The sequence below is a fragment of the Belonocnema kinseyi genome, chromosome 7, assembly GCF_010883055.1.
Source record: "Belonocnema kinseyi isolate 2016_QV_RU_SX_M_011 chromosome 7, B_treatae_v1, whole genome shotgun sequence".
NCBI classification, from domain to species: domain Eukaryota; kingdom Metazoa; phylum Arthropoda; class Insecta; order Hymenoptera; family Cynipidae; genus Belonocnema; species Belonocnema kinseyi.
Genome location: NC_046663.1, coordinates 27,235,327 through 27,254,831, shown reverse-complemented (window position 1 = coordinate 27,254,831; position 19,505 = coordinate 27,235,327). Strand labels below are relative to the sequence as shown.

At 31.0% G+C, this 19,505-nt stretch overlaps 2 protein-coding genes across 2 annotated transcripts in view; both read left to right on the top strand.

Annotated features, from left to right (window-relative positions):
- Window positions 1-10,115, top strand: part of LOC117176390 (regucalcin-like) — a 43,669-nt gene extending 33,554 nt beyond the window's left edge. The window contains exons 3-6 of the mRNA XM_033366630.1: window positions 1,818-2,045; window positions 6,954-7,199; window positions 9,683-9,813; window positions 9,891-10,115. Of these exons, the coding sequence (XP_033222521.1) occupies window positions 1,818-2,045; window positions 6,954-7,199; window positions 9,683-9,813; window positions 9,891-10,115 (830 nt within the window). The remainder of the gene's footprint in view (window positions 1-1,817; window positions 2,046-6,953; window positions 7,200-9,682; window positions 9,814-9,890) is intronic.
- A 39-nt stretch (window positions 10,116-10,154) lies between these two features.
- Window positions 10,155-19,505, top strand: part of LOC117176389 (protein GVQW3-like) — a 31,141-nt gene continuing 21,790 nt past the window's right edge. The window contains exon 1 of the mRNA XM_033366629.1: window positions 10,155-10,202. Within this exon, the coding sequence (XP_033222520.1) occupies window positions 10,155-10,202 (48 nt within the window). The remainder of the gene's footprint in view (window positions 10,203-19,505) is intronic.

The window sequence follows — 19,505 nt, the reverse complement described above, 5'->3', positions numbered from 1 at the left end:
AAAATCGAAATTTTAAAAATAATTTGTTAATACTTATAAACTAAGATGAAAAAAAGCCTTTTTTGTTGAAAAAATTCATTTTTGAAAAAACTTTCCATTATATCCTTACAAAAATGGGTGCTTAAGGGCTTTTGAGGTCGCTGAATACGAATCTGGACTCAGATTTTAAAGATTCAAAATGGTGGATCTAAGATGGGCCCCGAAATTTGGAATATTTTTGGATTTTTTTCTGAAAATTGATACAGAGGTTTTCGGGGTCGCTGATCACGATTTGAAATCAGACTTTGAAATTCCAAATTGACGGATACAATATGGCGATCAAAAGAATAAAGTTGTTTGGATTTAAAAAAAATTTAGTCTGCAAGGATTTTTGGAGTCACTGATCACGAATCTGAATTTAGATTTTGAAAATTCAGAAAATTGGTACTAATCCATGTTTCAGGTGAGTAGGTGTATATTTTTTCAAACCGAAATATTCAAAATATTTGTCATGTTGAATACAGATTCAAGATCAGCGACCGCTGCCTGTGCCAACTTTCAAAAAACAATTCAGAAATATATTGAATTTTGGCCCGCCATTTTGAATGTCCAAAATATAAGTTCAGATTCGTGATCAGAGATACAAAAAACCCCTGTACACCAATTTTCAAAATAAAAATTCCAAATTTTGGCCGCCATATTGGATCCGCCATTTTGAAATTTAAAAATCTGAGTTCGAATTCGTGATTAGCGACTCCAAAAAACCTCTGTATGCCAATTCTAAAAAACAATTGAAAAATATTCCATATTTAAGTCGCCATATTGGATCCAAAATTTTGAATTTTCTACCTCTGAGTTCAGATTCGCGATCAGTGATCCCAAAAATCCCCGTATACCAATTTTCAGAAAAAAATGCCAAATGTTAGCCGTTTATTGGACCCGCCATTTTCAATTTTTAAGATCTGAGTTGAGATTCGTAATCAGCGACTCCATAAACCCCTATGCATAAATTTTCATGAAAACTCATTTCCCTGAAAAATGTATGCCGGAAAGGGTTGAGACAAAATTCAATGTGATATCAGAAATTTTTATATTTTTCGCTAAAATGTTAAAAAAAGAAGTGTCTGAAATGCGGAGTCGCTTGGACAAATGCTTTAAAACTTAGCGTGACGACAACATTCAGGTAACCGTACAAACAGACATACATACAGACAGGCAGACACCGAAAAAATTTTAGGATTTTCGGATTCTGTGCATGCCGAATCGTAAAGGACCGTTAAAAACCAGAGATCGAAATTTTGGATGATTACATTACACTCTCATGAATCAGAATGTAAAAATGAATATAAAAAAGCTGGTCTTCCAAAAGAGAGTGATAACTCATCCCAATTCGTCATCAATCATTTTTTATGGGACGCGCAAGTTGCAAATCTGCTCGCGTAACAACTAGCTTTCTTTTCTTATCTTTGATCAAACAACCAGAATTCGAAAAATTCTGAAAAATTCAGAAAAAAAATTAGGGCGCGAGAAGGTTTATTTTCTCAAAAACTTTCAACTCATTTATAAAACTTTACTTTTATCATGAAAATCGGTCAAATGGGGGTTGATTCGTGTTGCGTGGGTACCTTTACTCATATTTCTAAACCTTCTAAACTTTCTAAATCTGACTTCAGATTCGGAATCAGCGACCCCAAAAACCCTCATGTACCAATTTTCATGAAAACTCGTTTCCCTGAAAAATGTATGCCGGAATGGGTTAAAGCTTAATAGGCGACAAATCGTTTTTTAGGCCTAAGGCACCTACTTCGACTCATTTTTAATAATAATTTTTCCCGCAGGCAGCAGAGCCGTATATTTTGCTGCTCCTGCTGATTACGGTGCCGATAAATTTTTGGTGGCTCGTGGTAAGCGACTTGTAATAGTGAAATGGAATGGTGGAAAATGGAAATCCAATCCTATCCAGAAGATCTTGAGAGACCCCCATGGGTTTGAAATCCCCGAATATCAAATCCGAGAAGACATAATTAGTTATGGATCTATCGACCCGCAAGGCAGATTGTGGTTTGGTGAGAAAAATCAACTGAATTCGAGTTTTCACTTTAGGTTTAATAAAAGGGGCAAACAACCCAGTGGGCACAAAGTTTTGCGACGTCTTTACGACATCGTTTTGACATCTTTACGACATATTTACGACAGCCTATGTCCATGTCGTTTCGGTGTCTTTGCGATATCGTAAAGACATCGTCAGATCATACGACTTATTTACGATATCGTAAAGACACCTTAACGACATGGACATAGGATGTCGTAAAGTTGTTGTAAAGATGACGTAACGATGTCGTAAAGACGTCGCCACTTCTGGGAATTTTTAATGAAAAAGGATTTTTTACAAGATATATAAAATTTAAACTAAATAAATAAATTGTTGAGAAATAAGAAGCCTATGCAATACAATATAACATAACATAAATATTTAAAAACATTCTGAAACTTATTTTTTTAAAAAGTGTTTCATCAAAATGTTTATTTTTTTTAACCAAGAAGGATACTCATAATCAACATTTTTTAATTTTGAGCCAATTAGGAATTGACAAATTATCATTTTAAAAAATCAGTTTCCTAAACATAAAAACACTTTTTTATAATGTAATTAACTTTTGAACCAAGGGAATGAATTTTCAAACAAAACCATACATTTTCTGTCAAGACGATGAATTGACCAGCAAAAAAGCAGAATTTCTCACCAAATACATGAATTTTCAACTTACATGATTGACTTCCTGTGAAAAAAGATAATTTGTCAAAAAACCACGTGAATTTTCAAACATGTAGTTGAATTTTCAATTAACAAAAATGAATTCTTAACAAAAATAATTCAGCTTCAACCAAAAAAGATTTTTTTAAACAAAATACTATAATTTTCCATAAAATTTTTGAATTTTAAACAACAAAAGTATAATTTACAATTAAAAATGGAATAGTTGAATTTCTGGTTAAATAAAATAATTTTAAATCAAAAACATGAGTTCGGGAGTAGGCACATTAATTTTCTACCAAAAAAACTTAAAACAATATATAACATTAACTGAAAAATAAATAGTTCTATTTGCTGTCAGGAAACTTATTTTCCAACCAAAAAAAAAAAAACAAAGAGTTTTCTAAAGTATGATCAAACTTGCAATATAATTGTTACGATCGAAAAGATTGTAAGAGAAATATTGATTCTTTAATCAAAACCACAAATTTTAATTAACATGCAGTAATTTTTAAAGAAAAAATTAATTTTTCCACAAAATGAAATGAAATTTACGATAAAAAGGCTATACATAAATTTTTAGATCAAAGAAACAATTTTAAAATAAAAGACATAAATTTTCAACCAAAAACACAAATTTAAAGGAGGAGCATATAATTTCTAACCAAAAAAATTTTTTAATAATAATACAATTTCAACCAGCCAGTTGAATTTTTAAGTAAATAAAGATAAATTAATTCTTGATCGGATAATTGTCAACGTTTTTATTATTTATCACAAGTAATAATTTTTTAATGAAAAAGTTTTAAGAGAAAACTTTGTCGAACAAAGTTCACTGCCAAGAAATCATTTCTGATACACTTCAAGAATATATTTTCTTAATATAAGAATATGAAGGATAGGATCAATACAATGAGCCTCAACTGAACACTATTTCTCCATGAATAAAAAAATTATTTTCGAAATTATTGTTATATAATTTTCATTTTCTAAATTATTAAAAGTCGTAATTCTCGCACAATGTTTACTTACAAATATAATTCCACGCTTTAATCTCTTTGAAAAATCGCACTCCACCAGGATTCGAACCCTTCCTAAACTACCTAAACTAGTGTCCTAACCGCGCGCTCTACCGACTTCGCTATCGAAGCACTTGGATCTCGGTGACAAAATCTCGAGTAAGAATTTTAAAACAGTGTCGTACGAAGTCGTATGGTGAGCCTCAACCATCTTCAAACTAAACGTTGTGGAAGTCAATGTTTCTTTTAAGAAAACATCTTTCTGATGATACTTGAAAATTTTCGAGAGACTTTAATATACCATTTTTTATTTATAAAAATTTTAGAATTGAATTTGACTGATTTCAAAAAAGGCTCTATACTTTTGTTTTCTTAATATATTTAAAAATCTTATAAAATATCTAAAAGTAATAAACAATAAATGAAAATTTTCCATAAAATGCGCAGTTTTCAATTTACCCAACTCTTTTATTGTATATAATGCTCCGTTACTCATTTTTTAATTAAAAATAAAATTTCTTAAACAATAACATAAAATATGTGAAAAGGCGAAGTAAGTTTAACTTATTTAACAAGGGACTTAACACTTGTTGTTTCTGAACATTCAAAACGCTTAAAAAAGACCCAAAGGTAATAAATAATAAAGAAAAGTTGCATGTCCAAAAATTCTTTAATAACATCAATGACAAAAAATAATGTCCTGCTATACGAAAATTTACACAAACCACAAAGTTTTCAATTTATCGAATGCCCAGTGGGCACAAAGTTTGGCGACGTCTTCACGGCATCGTTACGACATCGTTATGACAACTTTACGACATCCTATGTCCATGTCGTTAAGGTGTCTTTACGATATCGTAAATAAGTCGTATAATCTAACGATGTCTTTACGATATCGCAGACACCGAAACGACATAGACATAGGATGTCGTAAAGTTGTCGTAAAGATGTCGTAAAGATGTCGTTAAGACGTCGCCAAATTGTTTGCCTACTGGGTGCTTTGATCATAAGTTGTTTACTAAGATTGGAATATGGAATTGCTTTCCTAAAACAATAATTTAAAATATGCAAAAAATAATTAAACTTCACTTATTTTACAAAGAGCTCAATACTTTTTTCTTTAGAAACGTAATCCGCTTAAAATAGATCTAAAGCTTCAAAAAATTCATAACTTTTGAGTTGAAAAACGTTTTAATAACCTCAGTGACAAATAAATATTTTCTGATTTTTTAAAAGCTCTGGAAAACGCACAGTTGGCGATTTATTTAATTCTTTTTTAGTACTTTTTAATTCAATTTTTAATTTAAAATAACAATTCCAAACAAAAATAATTAAAAATATGTAAAAGAGAATTGATCGCTATTTTAAATATTACCCATTTAAAAAAGCGCTCGATATTTTATTTTTATTTCAAGTATAAAATACTTCGAAATCAGAAGAAAAATGAATTATGTAAAGAAACGTTTGGTGCAAAAACTTGCATTTTAAAAGTGATAGGGTCTGATTCTCAATTCTTTTATTGGAAAAATTCTAATGGTCAATTTTTTAATTATTCTTTCATAAAATAAAATGTTTTTTTAATAAACTTTCTAAAAATGTTATTAAATTCTTTTTCCTTAAATATTTTGCTTTATAAACGCATAACATTTTTTTAAATTATCAAGAAAATGTGATCATTGTTATTTTAAGCATTTTTTAAAGCTTATAACTTTGTTTTATGCTTTCATATATTTATTTTTTTTTATTTAAAAAATGATTCACGGTGAAAAAAATTTGAAATATTATAATTTTAAGTTGATTAATACATACAAATAATCAGCGAAAAAAAATTATAGAAGCAGGACATTTATAACCTTTTAATAATTTTAGGAATGAAATTACTTTTGAGTCTTGCATAATTATTTCAAAATTAATAACACCTTTTTTAAATCTATATGAAAATTTTTAATTCTTACCCACAAAAACTTACCGAGCCAATAAACTTATAATTTTTTAAACAGTTTTATGAGTGATTTGATTTGTGTATCAGCGTAAAGTTTGTAGTTTATCAAAGTTGTGAATTCCTGTCTACATTTGCATAAATAAAATTGATTATGTGCACCAATGGTTTGAATTTTATAAATATTATTGAATTTCAAAATAATTGTTAGCGGCGAAGAGAACCAACTGCATATCATGTCAACTTAATAAGATACATTTGCAGTAAAAAGTAAATTAATTCGGACCAATATATTAATTTTCATAATATGTGGGCGATGTCTATTGTATCAAGTCTACAGTTTTTATATTAAAAAGACTGATGTGATTCTATTTTGGTGACATAGGTGTCTTCAAAGTAAATCTGACATTCGTTTCAAATAAATAACCCAGTGGGCACAAAATTTGGCGACGTCTTTACGACATCGTTACGATATCTTTACGACAACTTTACGACATCCTATGTCCATGCCGTTTTGTTGTCTTTACGATGTCGTAAAGTCATCGTCAGATCATGCGACTAATTGATGATTTCGTAGACACCTTAACGACATGGACATAGGATGTCGTAAAGTTATCTTAAAAATGTCGTAATGATGTCGTCAAGACATCGCCAAACTTTTTGCCCACTGGGAATTATTTGAAGGAAAATATTCAAGCATTATTTTAAGAGAAATTATTTCTTTACTGGATACATTAATTTTCTCGTCTCAAGAATATGAACATTGTTTCAATTAAAATAGTAGTCAAAATAAATATATGACTTTACTTGGATCAAGAATTTTGTTAGAGTTTTATTTACTTACCATGAGAATATAATAATCTTAAATCATTATTTCATTAAACTTCATGCAAATAGGTATAATGAAACAAATTAACTTAACAGTTTTTTGCTTAGAGTAAATATATTCAGAATTCAAATAGTTGTCCTGATTTTATTATTTTCTTGATTCAAGAAAATCATTCCCTTGTAAAAAGAAAATACTTGCTTCTTTCAAGTAAAATCAGCCAAGTAAATAAGCCTACTTGATTCAATGCAAATTTTTTTTTCAGTCTAAATAACTGAATTTTTGAAACGGATTACAACAGTAGACTGTAAATAGGACGGATTCAAATTGGATTCCACCGTAATACTCATTCGCATAATCAATCGATCAAGCGGATTTCCAGAGTTGTTTCCCTTCTATTGATTATTATATTGAAAATTTTATATTATATTTCAGGGACAAAGAATGTTCATGGAGAAACTTTTGGGGATGTGTGGACTTACAATCGTGATACGCAACCATATCTTAAGCAACCGCTAAATAATGAGCGACTCAGACCACATCAGCATGACCAAAATAATTATAGCAATGGAATCGTGTGGTTCAGTACGATTAGGAAACCTACAATAGCCTATTACAACGATATTCTGACAAATAAAATTCATTCGTATAGTTATAATCTAGAAACCGGAGATCTTATGGGTAAGTTTTAAATAAAAAATTTCCTTTTAAGCTTCAAAATGGTCTATTCCAAGTGATATAATGATTCCTAATTAAAAATTTCCATCCTAGACTCATAGTTATAATTTTTCACGGAAATTCTATGATCCCGGTTCATGTCAAAAATTCTCTGTGCCAAGATAAAATTATGTTTTTTACAAAGTTTTTAAAAGAAATTTTCAACCCAAAAAGACTAGTTTTGAATATACTAAATGAATTTTCTGTTAATGAGATAAATTCCCAGTGGGCACAAAATTTTGCGACCCCTTTACGACATCGTTACGACACTTTTACGACAACTTTACGACATATTATGTCCATGTCGTTAAGTAGTCTTTATGATATCGTAAATATGTCGCATGATCTGACGATATCTTTACGATATCGCAAAGACACTGTAACGACATGGACATAGGATACCGTAAAGTTGTCGTAACGATGTCGTAAAGACGTCGCCAAATTTTGTGCCCACTGGGTTAGTATTCTAACAAAAAAGTTGAGTGTTTGAGAAATATAGGAATTTTAGAACAAAGAGATGAATTTTTACCAAGGAAGATAGATTAAATAACTTAAATGGTTACATTAGCAGATCAAAAAATTAAGTTTTGAAAAAACAGATGAATATTTTACCAAAAGCATGAATTTTCAAGAAAGAAGATAAATTTTTTACAAGAAAATAGCGTTTTAATTTTTTCGTCCTTTTTAAAGAAATTTGATTTGTTTTTCAAAAATTTTTATTGGTCTTGCACAATGTTTTCTACTTGAGATTGATTAAAATTAGCAGATTTTTTGTTGCTGAAAAATATAAATGCGCGTTCTTATGTACAAAAGTTGACCGAAATTTGTAAATCTATGTAATCTGACAGTGTACTTTTGTTTAGTTTTTGTCATTTAAAAAACATTTAAAAAATCGACTACATTTTTAAGATAATTCCGCATGAACTACTTATCAACGTAGAATTGAATTCAACTCATGAATCAGTATCTATATTGTAAAGGAACACTTAAATTAATATTTTTATAATATGAGGAAAAACTTTTTTATCGATATTTATTGCATTATTCACATTTAAGTAATAAGTTTAAGAGCAAAAATATAGGTTTTATTTAAATATTGATTATTCTGAAAATTTGATTTTATTTCAGAGACTTTTCTTCCAATTTAAACATTTATATAAATACTTAAGATTTTTCCTCAATCGTGATTAGCGACTAAAAAACCTTTTTGTACATCATTTTACTTTGACGATTTACTTTTTTTGTAAACTATTTCGTTAAAATTATTTTTTTAATTATTCCTGAACTTGAAAAAATTCTGCATTTCGGTGACAATGTGTCCCTTCTGATAGAAAATTATTCCACCTATCTAAATGTGTACATCTTTCGCCTAAAAATTAGTTTTTGTAACGAAAATACACCTATTTCATAAAAGATTTGTTTTTATATTTGAAGATGTATCATTTTAGTTACAAGTGCATTTTTTAGTTATAAATTCAACCAGTAATATTGAAAGCTTGTTTTTTTTTCTTGAAAATAAATTTTGTTTACTAAAATTACAATTATTTTGTTTTTGCCAAATTACGTTTAGCTTAACATTTTAAATAAGATTATTTTGCTTTATTAATGGAAAAATCTGCCTTGGTTGATCATTAATATTTTTTCTTGAAAATTCGTATTTTTTGTATTATGAGTTCTGTTTATTAAAAACTAAAGTGTCTCTTCTTATACTTTTTGTTTAGAATTATTTTTTCATCGGAAATCTGTCAATTTGGTAGAAAACTCTACTTTATTGAAGGATCCTCTTTTTGTAGGTCAAAAATTAATTATATTCCTAAAAATTTATTTTTGTAATGTGACATTTTAAAATATTACATTTTTCAAATTTCTTTTATACCCACAAATGTGGCATTCTTTGTCACTGCCCTCAACAGAAAACTCAATTATTAATTGTGTCTTTGAATTTTGCAATCTGCACTGTGGAAAAGCGAAAATAATGCTTTTAAGATTTTCGTAACACATCGATAGTTTTAACGTAAGATGGAATGGTTTAATCTTCGTTTGAAAACATTAAATTTTGATGAAAAGAGAGAATTATAATTAAGTTCCAACTTCAAACTATATTTATTTAAAACATCTCCGGTTATAATAAAAATATGTCTTGGCAAACCTAGTCTTAGACTTCTTTCTAATTAATAAATCGAGTGGAATAGAAGCTTCTAAAGTGTCCCCTACGCGTTTACATTTTCCTTGCACCTTCTTTTTTATTCCTTTACACCCCCCCCCCACACACACTTACTTGGTGATGGAAGAGGGACCAACAGTTTAAGGTGGGTTCCGAACCACCAGAAGCAACGCTTCTGGTGGTTAAGCCTACGCCTTAGCCCCCACGACCATCGTCCCACTGCAATAAATTGAGTGTAAATATTAACTTTTATAATTTAACTTGTAAATTAATAATTTTTCAGAGTTGCTTGATACCGTCTATGACTTGAATGGGCTCCATGAACATAATATCAACGGGCCGTTGTGCCGTTTTGGTCGTATGGCTATTGATACTAGAGGTTTTCTCTGGGCGCCTCTTCTTTCAGGCTCACATGTAAGGATTAATTCTCTCTGAAAATATCTTCAAACATGAAGCTTTGAATAAAAATAACAATTTGTAATTTTTCTTAGGTCCTTGAAATTAATCCATATGCTAAAAAAGTGGAGCGATTTATGCCCATAACTGCACACTCACTCACTGCATGCACTTTCGGAGGTGCGAACGGCAATATTTTATATGTAACATCGCGAAAATCTAGTACTCGTCCAACTGTCGATCAGGGTGGTACAATTTTTGCCGTCACTAACCTTGGCAATGGCGTGGTGGGATATCGGACACCAACATTCCTGTCCTAAAAATGGTTGGTATCGACACGAAGCTCTTTATTAGTAGAGATGCTGTTAGCTGCAACAACCACTTCGACAGTAACAGTTGGTAACCAGGTATACTTTCTACGATGCCTGTGATTGGCCAGAGCGCCCCACCGCACCGTGGGGACTGGTCGAACTTGATTGGCCAATCAAGTTCGACCAGTCTTCACGGTGGGGAGCTCTGGCCAATCACAGGCATCGTAGAAAGTATACCTAACAACATCATGACCTGATACCTCAGTTTCAGGTCAGCCCTGAAGATGTGAACTGCAATGTTCACGAAACGTCGGCGAACAATTCGTAGTTTTTTACACGACTGAAACCCGAAATATCTCTTTTTAACAAAATGAATCATCGTGAAAGCATAAAATCTATTATTAGTTAGTAATCAGTTTGGTGTCCCGGGGAAAAATCCTAATACTCGGCAAGTTTTCCCTGCATGTTCGGAAATAAGTAGGCTTCCGCGAGCAAGACACTTTAGCGAGCACTTGTGAAACATTAAATATTTGTAAGTTGGTGTTAGGGTTTTGGCCAGATAAAATAATAATTAAAGGAATGTCTTGTAGTTTTTGTCTACTGGCCGTAGCTTATGTTTATTGTGGTGTTATTAAAACATGTTTCCTCCGTCGATTAAGAACACCTTGTATCAATTATAACTTTATGTAAAATAATAAGTTCTCATTTATAAATTCACTAATAATATTCAATTATGTATGACATTTTTCACATTTAACAAATTAAGAAAAAATGTAGTAACTATAATGTCTTTATAACAATTTCATGTATGACGTCGTACACCGACTGTACCGTACTATTATACGATCTTTGATATAACAAACTTGACCACCTAATTATGTAACCACTTTGATACGAAAATAAACCTTAGTATCTCCATAGTCTCAAAAGTGTCTGTTAGTGTTGGTCCACAAACTTTAATTATATGAAAATAAATAATCCGTCGACCATGGAGATAACTGTATCAAATATAATTCTTCTTATGGAAAACTTAATGCGTCTCAAATATTACAAAACATTTTAAAAAGCTCCAAAAATATATGTGTATGACTACCCTTGAATCTACGTTCTATCTCTTTTCCTATGGTAAGAATTATTTTATATAGCAATATAGTCATATTTAATTTTGTTTTATTGTATGAAATGGTTTTTATCAGATGGGTTTTAACGCTTACAAACTGATGAGGTCCGGTGTCGACAAACGAAACATATTTTAATAACACCACAATAAGCATCACAGTGGCACAAAATTTGGCGACGTCTTTATGACATAATTACGACATATTTACGACAACTTTACGACATCCTATGTCCATGTCGTTTCGATGTCTTTGCGATATCGTAAAGACATCGTCAAATCATACGACTTCTTTACGATATCGTAAATACACCTTAACGACATGGACATGGGATGTCGTAAAGTTGTCGTAACGATGTCGTAGTGATGTCGTAAAGACTTCGCCAAATTTTGTGCCCACTGGGATAAGCTACGGTCAGTAGACACAAGCTACAAGACCTTCCTTTAATTAAATATTTGTTTGAAATCTCGCTACGTGCTCGCTCAGTACTTTTAAATCATTGGGCTAACTCGGTTTGACAGAGCACGGAGGGAGTTTTAAGATATCGCGGAAGCCTCTTTAATGCTCGAGGAATCCTACGTATTTCCGAATTCGCAATTTTCGAGCTTTTTCGAACTATTTTTCGATCGTTTTAGAACTCTATTTTCGTGACAGAGAATACAGGGAGGATTTCCGTGTATTAGGATTTTGCCCTGGGATGAAAAAACTCGCCTTTAGTCCACCTATGTTGGTTATATTAGTAAAGATAGCAATTGCAGTTACGACAAGTAAATTAGTTACACTTACTACATATTTATTCTCCAAGAAATAAAAGTAATAAAAATTACTAGTTTCGCCCAGTGGCGATATTGGCAGAACTGAAATATCAGAAGTGCTGCTAAAATTTGCATCAAAATATTGCTTCATGTTTTCGCAGTATGCCATTTTAATTTGAGCCTTTCCCTGTAATGTATAAACACGTGGAAAATATTAAAGAGCATCATATAGATCCTAATTTGTTCATGGAAGGTGATGTGCGATGAAAAGACACTGTTCGAAAGCGGGGGCTTTGAAGAATATATATAAAAAATTGAATGTTAAGTAAAAATTCTTTTTTAAACTTTAAGATCTTTGAAATCTTTTGAAAGTTTTATAATCTTTGAAAATATTCGGAATCTGGTGTACAGGCCTTTTTCAATTCTCTGAAAGCCTGGTAATCTTAATTGAATAATTGAAATTTTTGAAAATTTCTTGTGAAATCTTTTGAAATACTCATGTATTTTTTCTTAAATATTTGTTTGTGAAATCTTTTCTATTCGGTGAGATGATTAAATTATTTTAAATCTTATTGAAATCTTTTGAAATCTTCCAAAATGATTTTAAACCTTTTAAAATCGTTTGAAATCTTTTTTTCATTCCCTTCTTCTAAATAAGAATTATAAATATTTTCTAAAGTTCCCTTTCAACGTTAAAAATTCTCTGCTTCAAGTCAAATAATAATTTTTTACAGGAAACTTGTTTTAATAAAAGATGAAAACTTTAATGGTTAAAAAGTCCGAAATCCTGCAAAAGCGGTACCACTACAAAATTTTAAGTATACAATTTGTTTGATGAAAATTCAATTGGATAAAGAAAAAATAAGGATTTAGGCGTCATTGATACCACTACAAAATTTGAAGAATGAAATATTTCGGCGAACGAATGCCTTTTTCCAAAAAGTTCGGAACCAACACAATCTTCAACCGAACTTGGAACCAACACCTTTCTCGAGCAGATTCGGAACGAACACCTTATTCTACTCAGGCTTCGATATGTGGTTGTATTAAGCTAGATTAGTATAGGTTTACGTCCTTGCATTCTACATTTTCAGCGACTGTCCAGCAAATTTTATACAGCTATTTATTTAAAATCTGCAATTAAAATTTTTTAATTCTTCTAAAATGCTTTGTAATTTCTAGATAATTATTGATCCCATTCTTAAACAAAGAGGTTTCAAAACTTTATTCGACTTGCTCTCGTATCCGAGACTAATGAACAAAGTCAATGACTTTTCAAGCGACTAATTCTTTCCGTGCACATTTACACTTTTTTTGATAATTTTTCATTACATTAACCATTCTGGTGACCACGATTTTAAATATTTTTTAATTTTGAAAATTGGGCTCCATTCACAACTAGCCAAGTAATTCACTTGAAATTCTTCCATTTTTTCCGGGCAGTTTCACGGCTTAAGGAACAGATGAAAGTTAACTTTTAAAATATAGGCTTCGTCAACAGTAATTTTCTCCACATTTGTTGTTCTCTCAAAAACAAAAAATTTCTCACCGAGACACGAGAAACGCCATTTAACAGGTAGATAGATTTCGAATCATCTTTACTGAATCCAAACTTAGTGCGATTTTTTTTGCTGAAATAGAGTAACTTTCTCTCAAGTTTCAAGATTTTTTTGGCGATATTAGATTGGAATGAGCCTTTTTAAAACAGTCTCTGAACTGCCAGGGCCATTTTTACTAGCGCGCATTTTCATCTGATACTCATCTACTCATTCTAGTATAGGGGTGTGATTCCCATGCTCTCTAGTCCATTAGATCGAATCTCTCTTTCTATTTCATGAAATTAGACAGAGATAATTGATCGCGTTGGGTACAATCGACTGCACCTCTCTTTCTATTTTGCAAATCAGAAAGAGAGAGGTGACTGCTCATAATTAAGAATATAGGAGTTCTTGATGACCGAATATTGACTATCTTCTCGGACAGATAAGAGAGAAAAACATAGGTAAATGCGAACGTTATCAAAACGTTTAGACATCTCCGTCTAATTTCATGGTTTACAAAGAGAGATCATAAACCAACTTTCATAAAAATGGGTCAATTTTATGTCAATTATTATAAATCTTTTTGTTTTGCATGACGCATATTGCGTCAAACGTTTACGTTTGATTTTCACGCAATATGTCTCATACACTGTTAACGAGTAAAGATTTAAAGTTGAAATCGTGCTAAGAAACCCTAGATATAAACTTTAGATTAAAAATCTGCCTGCTACTCGGGCACATTCTCATCGCGCGCTTTGCGCGCGGCTCGCTTCGCTCATAAGTTTGAGCGCGCCTAGGGCGCGCAACTGTTGGTTTTTGCGCTTCGCGCTTGATTATATATTTACCTCGCGCTACGCGCTCGGTCTTTATTTTTTCGCACATTCTTGCGCAAACATTTTAAAATTAAGACCCAAAAAATCCACCACTGTAATTTTGTAATTGTGAATTCTCTTTCGTTACAAGAGAGTTTGAGTGCACCTACGGCATGCAACTGATGGCAATCGCACTCCGCACTTGGTCTTTACATTTCTTCCACATTCGGGCACACACCTTTTAAAATCAAACGTGAACGGACCAACAACTGTAATTTTGTAATTTTGAACTCTCTTTTGTTAAAGCTCTTTTGGCTTTAACGAACACATTCTCATCACGTATCTCGTGCTTCGCACTCGATTTTATCCAACATGTAAATTTTTCCACATTATACATAACACTTTTGTATCAATTATAATACATTTTTATGTAACTCTGTCTGGGATTACTTATTTAAAAATTGCAAAATAAAAAGTAAATTGTATTTATCACGATTATTTTTGTATTTTTTATCTTATGCTTTACGATTAAAAAAGGATCTACTCGACCAATCAAAAAATGATTAATAATAAATTTATAGATCTTTTTAGGCGAACAGCTTTTGTCTGTTAATTTAAGTTCATACCTTGCGTCGTTTTTTTAAACAAATTTAATATTTTAATTTTGAATGATATTTTTTACGACTAAAGCAAAAACTACGTGTCCTATCAAAAATTATAGGTCATTTTTGGATAAGCAATTTTTGTCTCGTTTTTTTTCGTAGCTTATATCGAAAAGTGATTCATTATAAATTTGTAGTTCTTCCTAAGGCGCGCAATTTGAGCTTTTTTATTTATTTCTTATCTTGCATAGTTTGACCAAAAAATGGAATTTTTTAATTTTTCATTATTATTGGTAGGATCAAATTTGGAATGTTCAACTTTTCGACCAAATTAAAAAAGTTGTTATCGCAGTCCTGTAGGGATTTCAAAAAGCAAAGTTTCTCTTTTCTTGGCTTTTTTTCATATCATGCGTTGTTTGGCTTAAAATGTTCATTTCAGTTTGTTTTTTCGGATTTTGAAAATGCTGATGAATTGTTAGAGTTTCTGAGTGCTATAAACAACCGTACATACAATTTTTAAATCTTGAAAAAATGTGGTTTCAAAAATTTTTGGGAAGATCAAATTTGGAATTTTTAACTTTTCGACCTAATTAAAAAAATTGTTATCGTAATCTTGTAGGGCTTTTAAAAAGTAACGTTTTTTTTCTATTGACTTTTTTCGTATCATGCGTTGTTTGGCTTAAAATGTTCCTTTTAATTTGTTTTTTTTTATTTTTAAAATGCTCTAGCTCTAATAATTTTTGATTTTTCAAAAAAAAGTCGTTAAGATAAATTGTTCAACTTTTTGAATAATATAAACAACCGTACAGATAATTTTTAAATTTTTAAAAAAGTAGTGTCAAAATATTCAAAATGTGCCCACTTTTTGAATTTTTATCCAAAATAGCTGGCTAACGAACTTTACCTTTAGTTTAGGACAGTAAAAAAGTGTGTCAAAGATCAATCTAATAGAGTTTGCTTTTTTAAAATTATTTTCACAGAGCAACAATATATAAACAAATATAGTGACAAAATTGACCATTTTAGCTTTGTGAATTTTTAGCTCAAGAAAAAATACAGATAGAAACTTACTATCAGTCGGAATTATTGCACATGCATTCACAGAATATAATTAATTTTAATAATATTCAAATTAGTTATTATAAACAAATTCTTATTAGTGTTTTTTATGATAGAAAAAATCGTTTATTTGACGCTAGTTGCTAATATTTTTCATAAAAGTCATAATTTGTAAAAAAAAAAATTAGCATGAGTTAACAACTATTGTTTTTATAAAAATTTCTATAAACAAAATTCTTTATAAACGTGTTTTTCTCATAGCTGAAATGATTTTTCAGAACAAAAGTGATTCACAATTGTCTTTAAAATCATTTATATACTTTGAGCTTTATCAAACATAAACAATATAGATTGTTTACAACAATCCAGTTAAAGAAGTCTCCTAATCGGCCCTTTCCTCGCAGAAAAAAAAGTTTTTTTCCTCAATAATTATTCGAGTGACATTTATTGCGGTGACTAACTAACGAAATTAAATAAAGAATAATTTATATGATTGTTATAAACAATTTTTTTAACTAAACTATGATTTATTTTTTTCCGTGCAAAAAAGACGGTTTCTCACTGAAATTATCCGACACTAAACTAACAGTGATTCCAAAATTTGATTTGGGACATTAAATAATAATTTGCCTAATGACTAATAACAATTTAAAAACAATGCGTGACAATCTGCGGTTGGTCGTAGAAAAAAGTTATTTTTTCTTCAATCATTTTTATGATTGAATCTTATTTGCATATCTAATTTGTTTTTCATTTGTTTTTCATGAGGTTACGTACATCCTTTTTGCATGTGAAAAAATAAATCATAGCTTTGTTAAAAAAATTGTTTATAACAATCATATAAATTATTCTTTATTTAATTTCGTTGGTTAGTAACCGCAATAAATGCCACTCTAATGGTTATGGAAGAAAAAAAACATTTTGTTCTACGACGAAACGGCCGACTAGGAGACTTGTTTAACTAAATTGTTATAAAAAATCTATAGTGTTTATATTTGATAAAGCTTAAAGTACATAAATAGCGTTAAAGAATATTGTGAATCACTTTTGTTCATAAAAATCTATTCATCTAGGAGAAAAACTCGTTAATAAAGAATTTGTTTATAGAAATTGTTTATAATGATTGAGTTAAATATTATTGAAATTAATTATGTTCTATGAATGGATGTGCAATAATTCCGGCTGATAGTGAGTTTCTATATGTATTTTTTCTTGAGATAAAAATTCACAAAGCTAAAATGGTCAATTTTGTCACTATATTTGTTTATATATTGTTGCTCTGTGAACAAAATTTAAAAAAAGTAAGCCAGGATTCTTTTAAAAATTAATTGCTGAGCATTTCTAAAAAAAAAAACCTTTAAATCGGTTAAGAAATACGACCTGTGGGCGATTATGAACAGTAAATTCCTATTCCAGACCACTGTGCTTCGGTCCGCCAGGGTAAATTATATTTTTCATAGATAAACGAGTTGCAGCGTCTTTACCAAATTTTAAGTTAAAATTTATTCCTAAGGTTCTCTTTGTGAAAATTAAACTATTTCATTAAACGCTCATATGTTTTGTATCCGGATGAAAAGTCGCATGTCTATAGTTTGGGCGTAAAACTTTATTATGATTTTATATCACCCAGAGTAATCGTATGCAATACTAAGTAATATTGGATAATCCGAAGTAACTAACGTTGACTGGACGGAATTTTAAGACGTTCCCTCCTCAACTTATTCTAATTAATTATGAATTGTTAATTTGTTCTCAGACACCTAAATTTGGTGACTGAAGAAAGGACCCAGCGGGCACAAAAATTGCCGACGTATTTACGACATCTGTACGACATCTTTACGACATCTTTACGACATCCTATGTCCATGTCTTTTCGGTGAGTTTGCGATATCGTAAAGATATCGTCAGATCATACGACTTATTTACGATATCATAAAGACACCTTAACGACATGGACATAGGATGTCGTAAAGTTGTCGTAATGATGTCGTAAAGACGTCGCAAAATTTTCTGCACGCTAGGATGATCATAACTTTTCAAATATCAAGGTCTTTATTATTGACTGAAAATTAAAATACATAGTTTTGTAGGCAATGAATTGGATCCGGAGTCGGTTCACGGAAAAAATTAGTTAGTTGGGACTACTAACCGAGAAGATCCCAGTGGGCGCGACGTTTGGCGACGTCTTTACGACATTGTTGCGACGTCTTGACGATCATCAAATTTTGTGCCAACTGGGATCCAACTGTTTTGGTTTGTAATATATACCACTGCTATTAAAGTGGTTTAGGCCAAAAAGTGATAAATGAGAAAACCCCAAATATATTAAGTATTTTTACTCAACATTAAATTTTTTTATAAATTTTTTTTTTTACAAATTGTATGAAAAGGTTCAGATTGAAATGTCGGCCATCGAAAACCTGACGCGATATTTCGATGCGAATGATGGCAGCATTGCTCCTATTTAGTTCTGTCAATATCGCCACGGGGCGAAAATTGTAACCTTTATTACTGCTATTTCTTAGAGAATAAATTGGGGGATAATTTAACTCATTCATTTCTCGTAACTACAATTACTATTCTTACTAATATAATTAATATAGGTGGATTAACAGCGACTCAGTGGACACAAAATTTGCCGACGTCTTTACGACATCGTTACGACGTCTTCACGACAACTTTACGACATCATATGTCCATGTGTTTACCGTATCTTTACTATATCGTAAAAAAATCGTCAGATCATACGACATATTTACGATATCATAAAGACGACTTAACGACATGGACTTAGGATGTTGTAAAGTTGTCGTAAAGATGTCGTAACGATGACGTGAAGACGTCGCCAAATTTTGTGCCCATTGGGGACTTTTCGCCGCAAAAAACTGATTACCAACTGTGAACATTGAAGTGGTTGTTGCAGCTAACACCCACTCTAACAATAAAGAGCTTCTTGTTGCACCTAACCATTTTTTCAGTGCAAGAATGGTGATGTCGGATATCTCATCACGCCATCCTAAAGGTTAGTCATAGCAAAAATCGTACCGCCCTTCATGCCAGGTGGCCGATAACCAGTATCTAGTGATGTTACATATCAAATATTGCCGCCTGCACCTCCAAAAGTGCATGCGGTAAGTGCGTGTGCATTTATGGAAATAAATCGCTCCACTTTTTTAGCATATGGATTAATTTCAAGGACCTAGGGAAAATTTAAGAATTTTTTTTGCATTAAACGTTTCTCTGATATCTATTGCCATACGACCCATACGGCAAAACGGCCCGTCGATATTATGTTCATGGAGCCCATTCAAGTCATAGGCGATGCCAATAAACTCTAAAAAATGATTTATTTACGAGTTAAATTATAAGAATTTATGTTTCTTCTCAATTTATTTATTAACAGGATATCTAAGCCTAGGTTGGCCAAGACATTTTTTAAAATTATAGCCGGAGATGTAGTAAATAAATATAAGTTTAAGCTCGAAGAGCGAATTTCTTTAAAAATTATAATA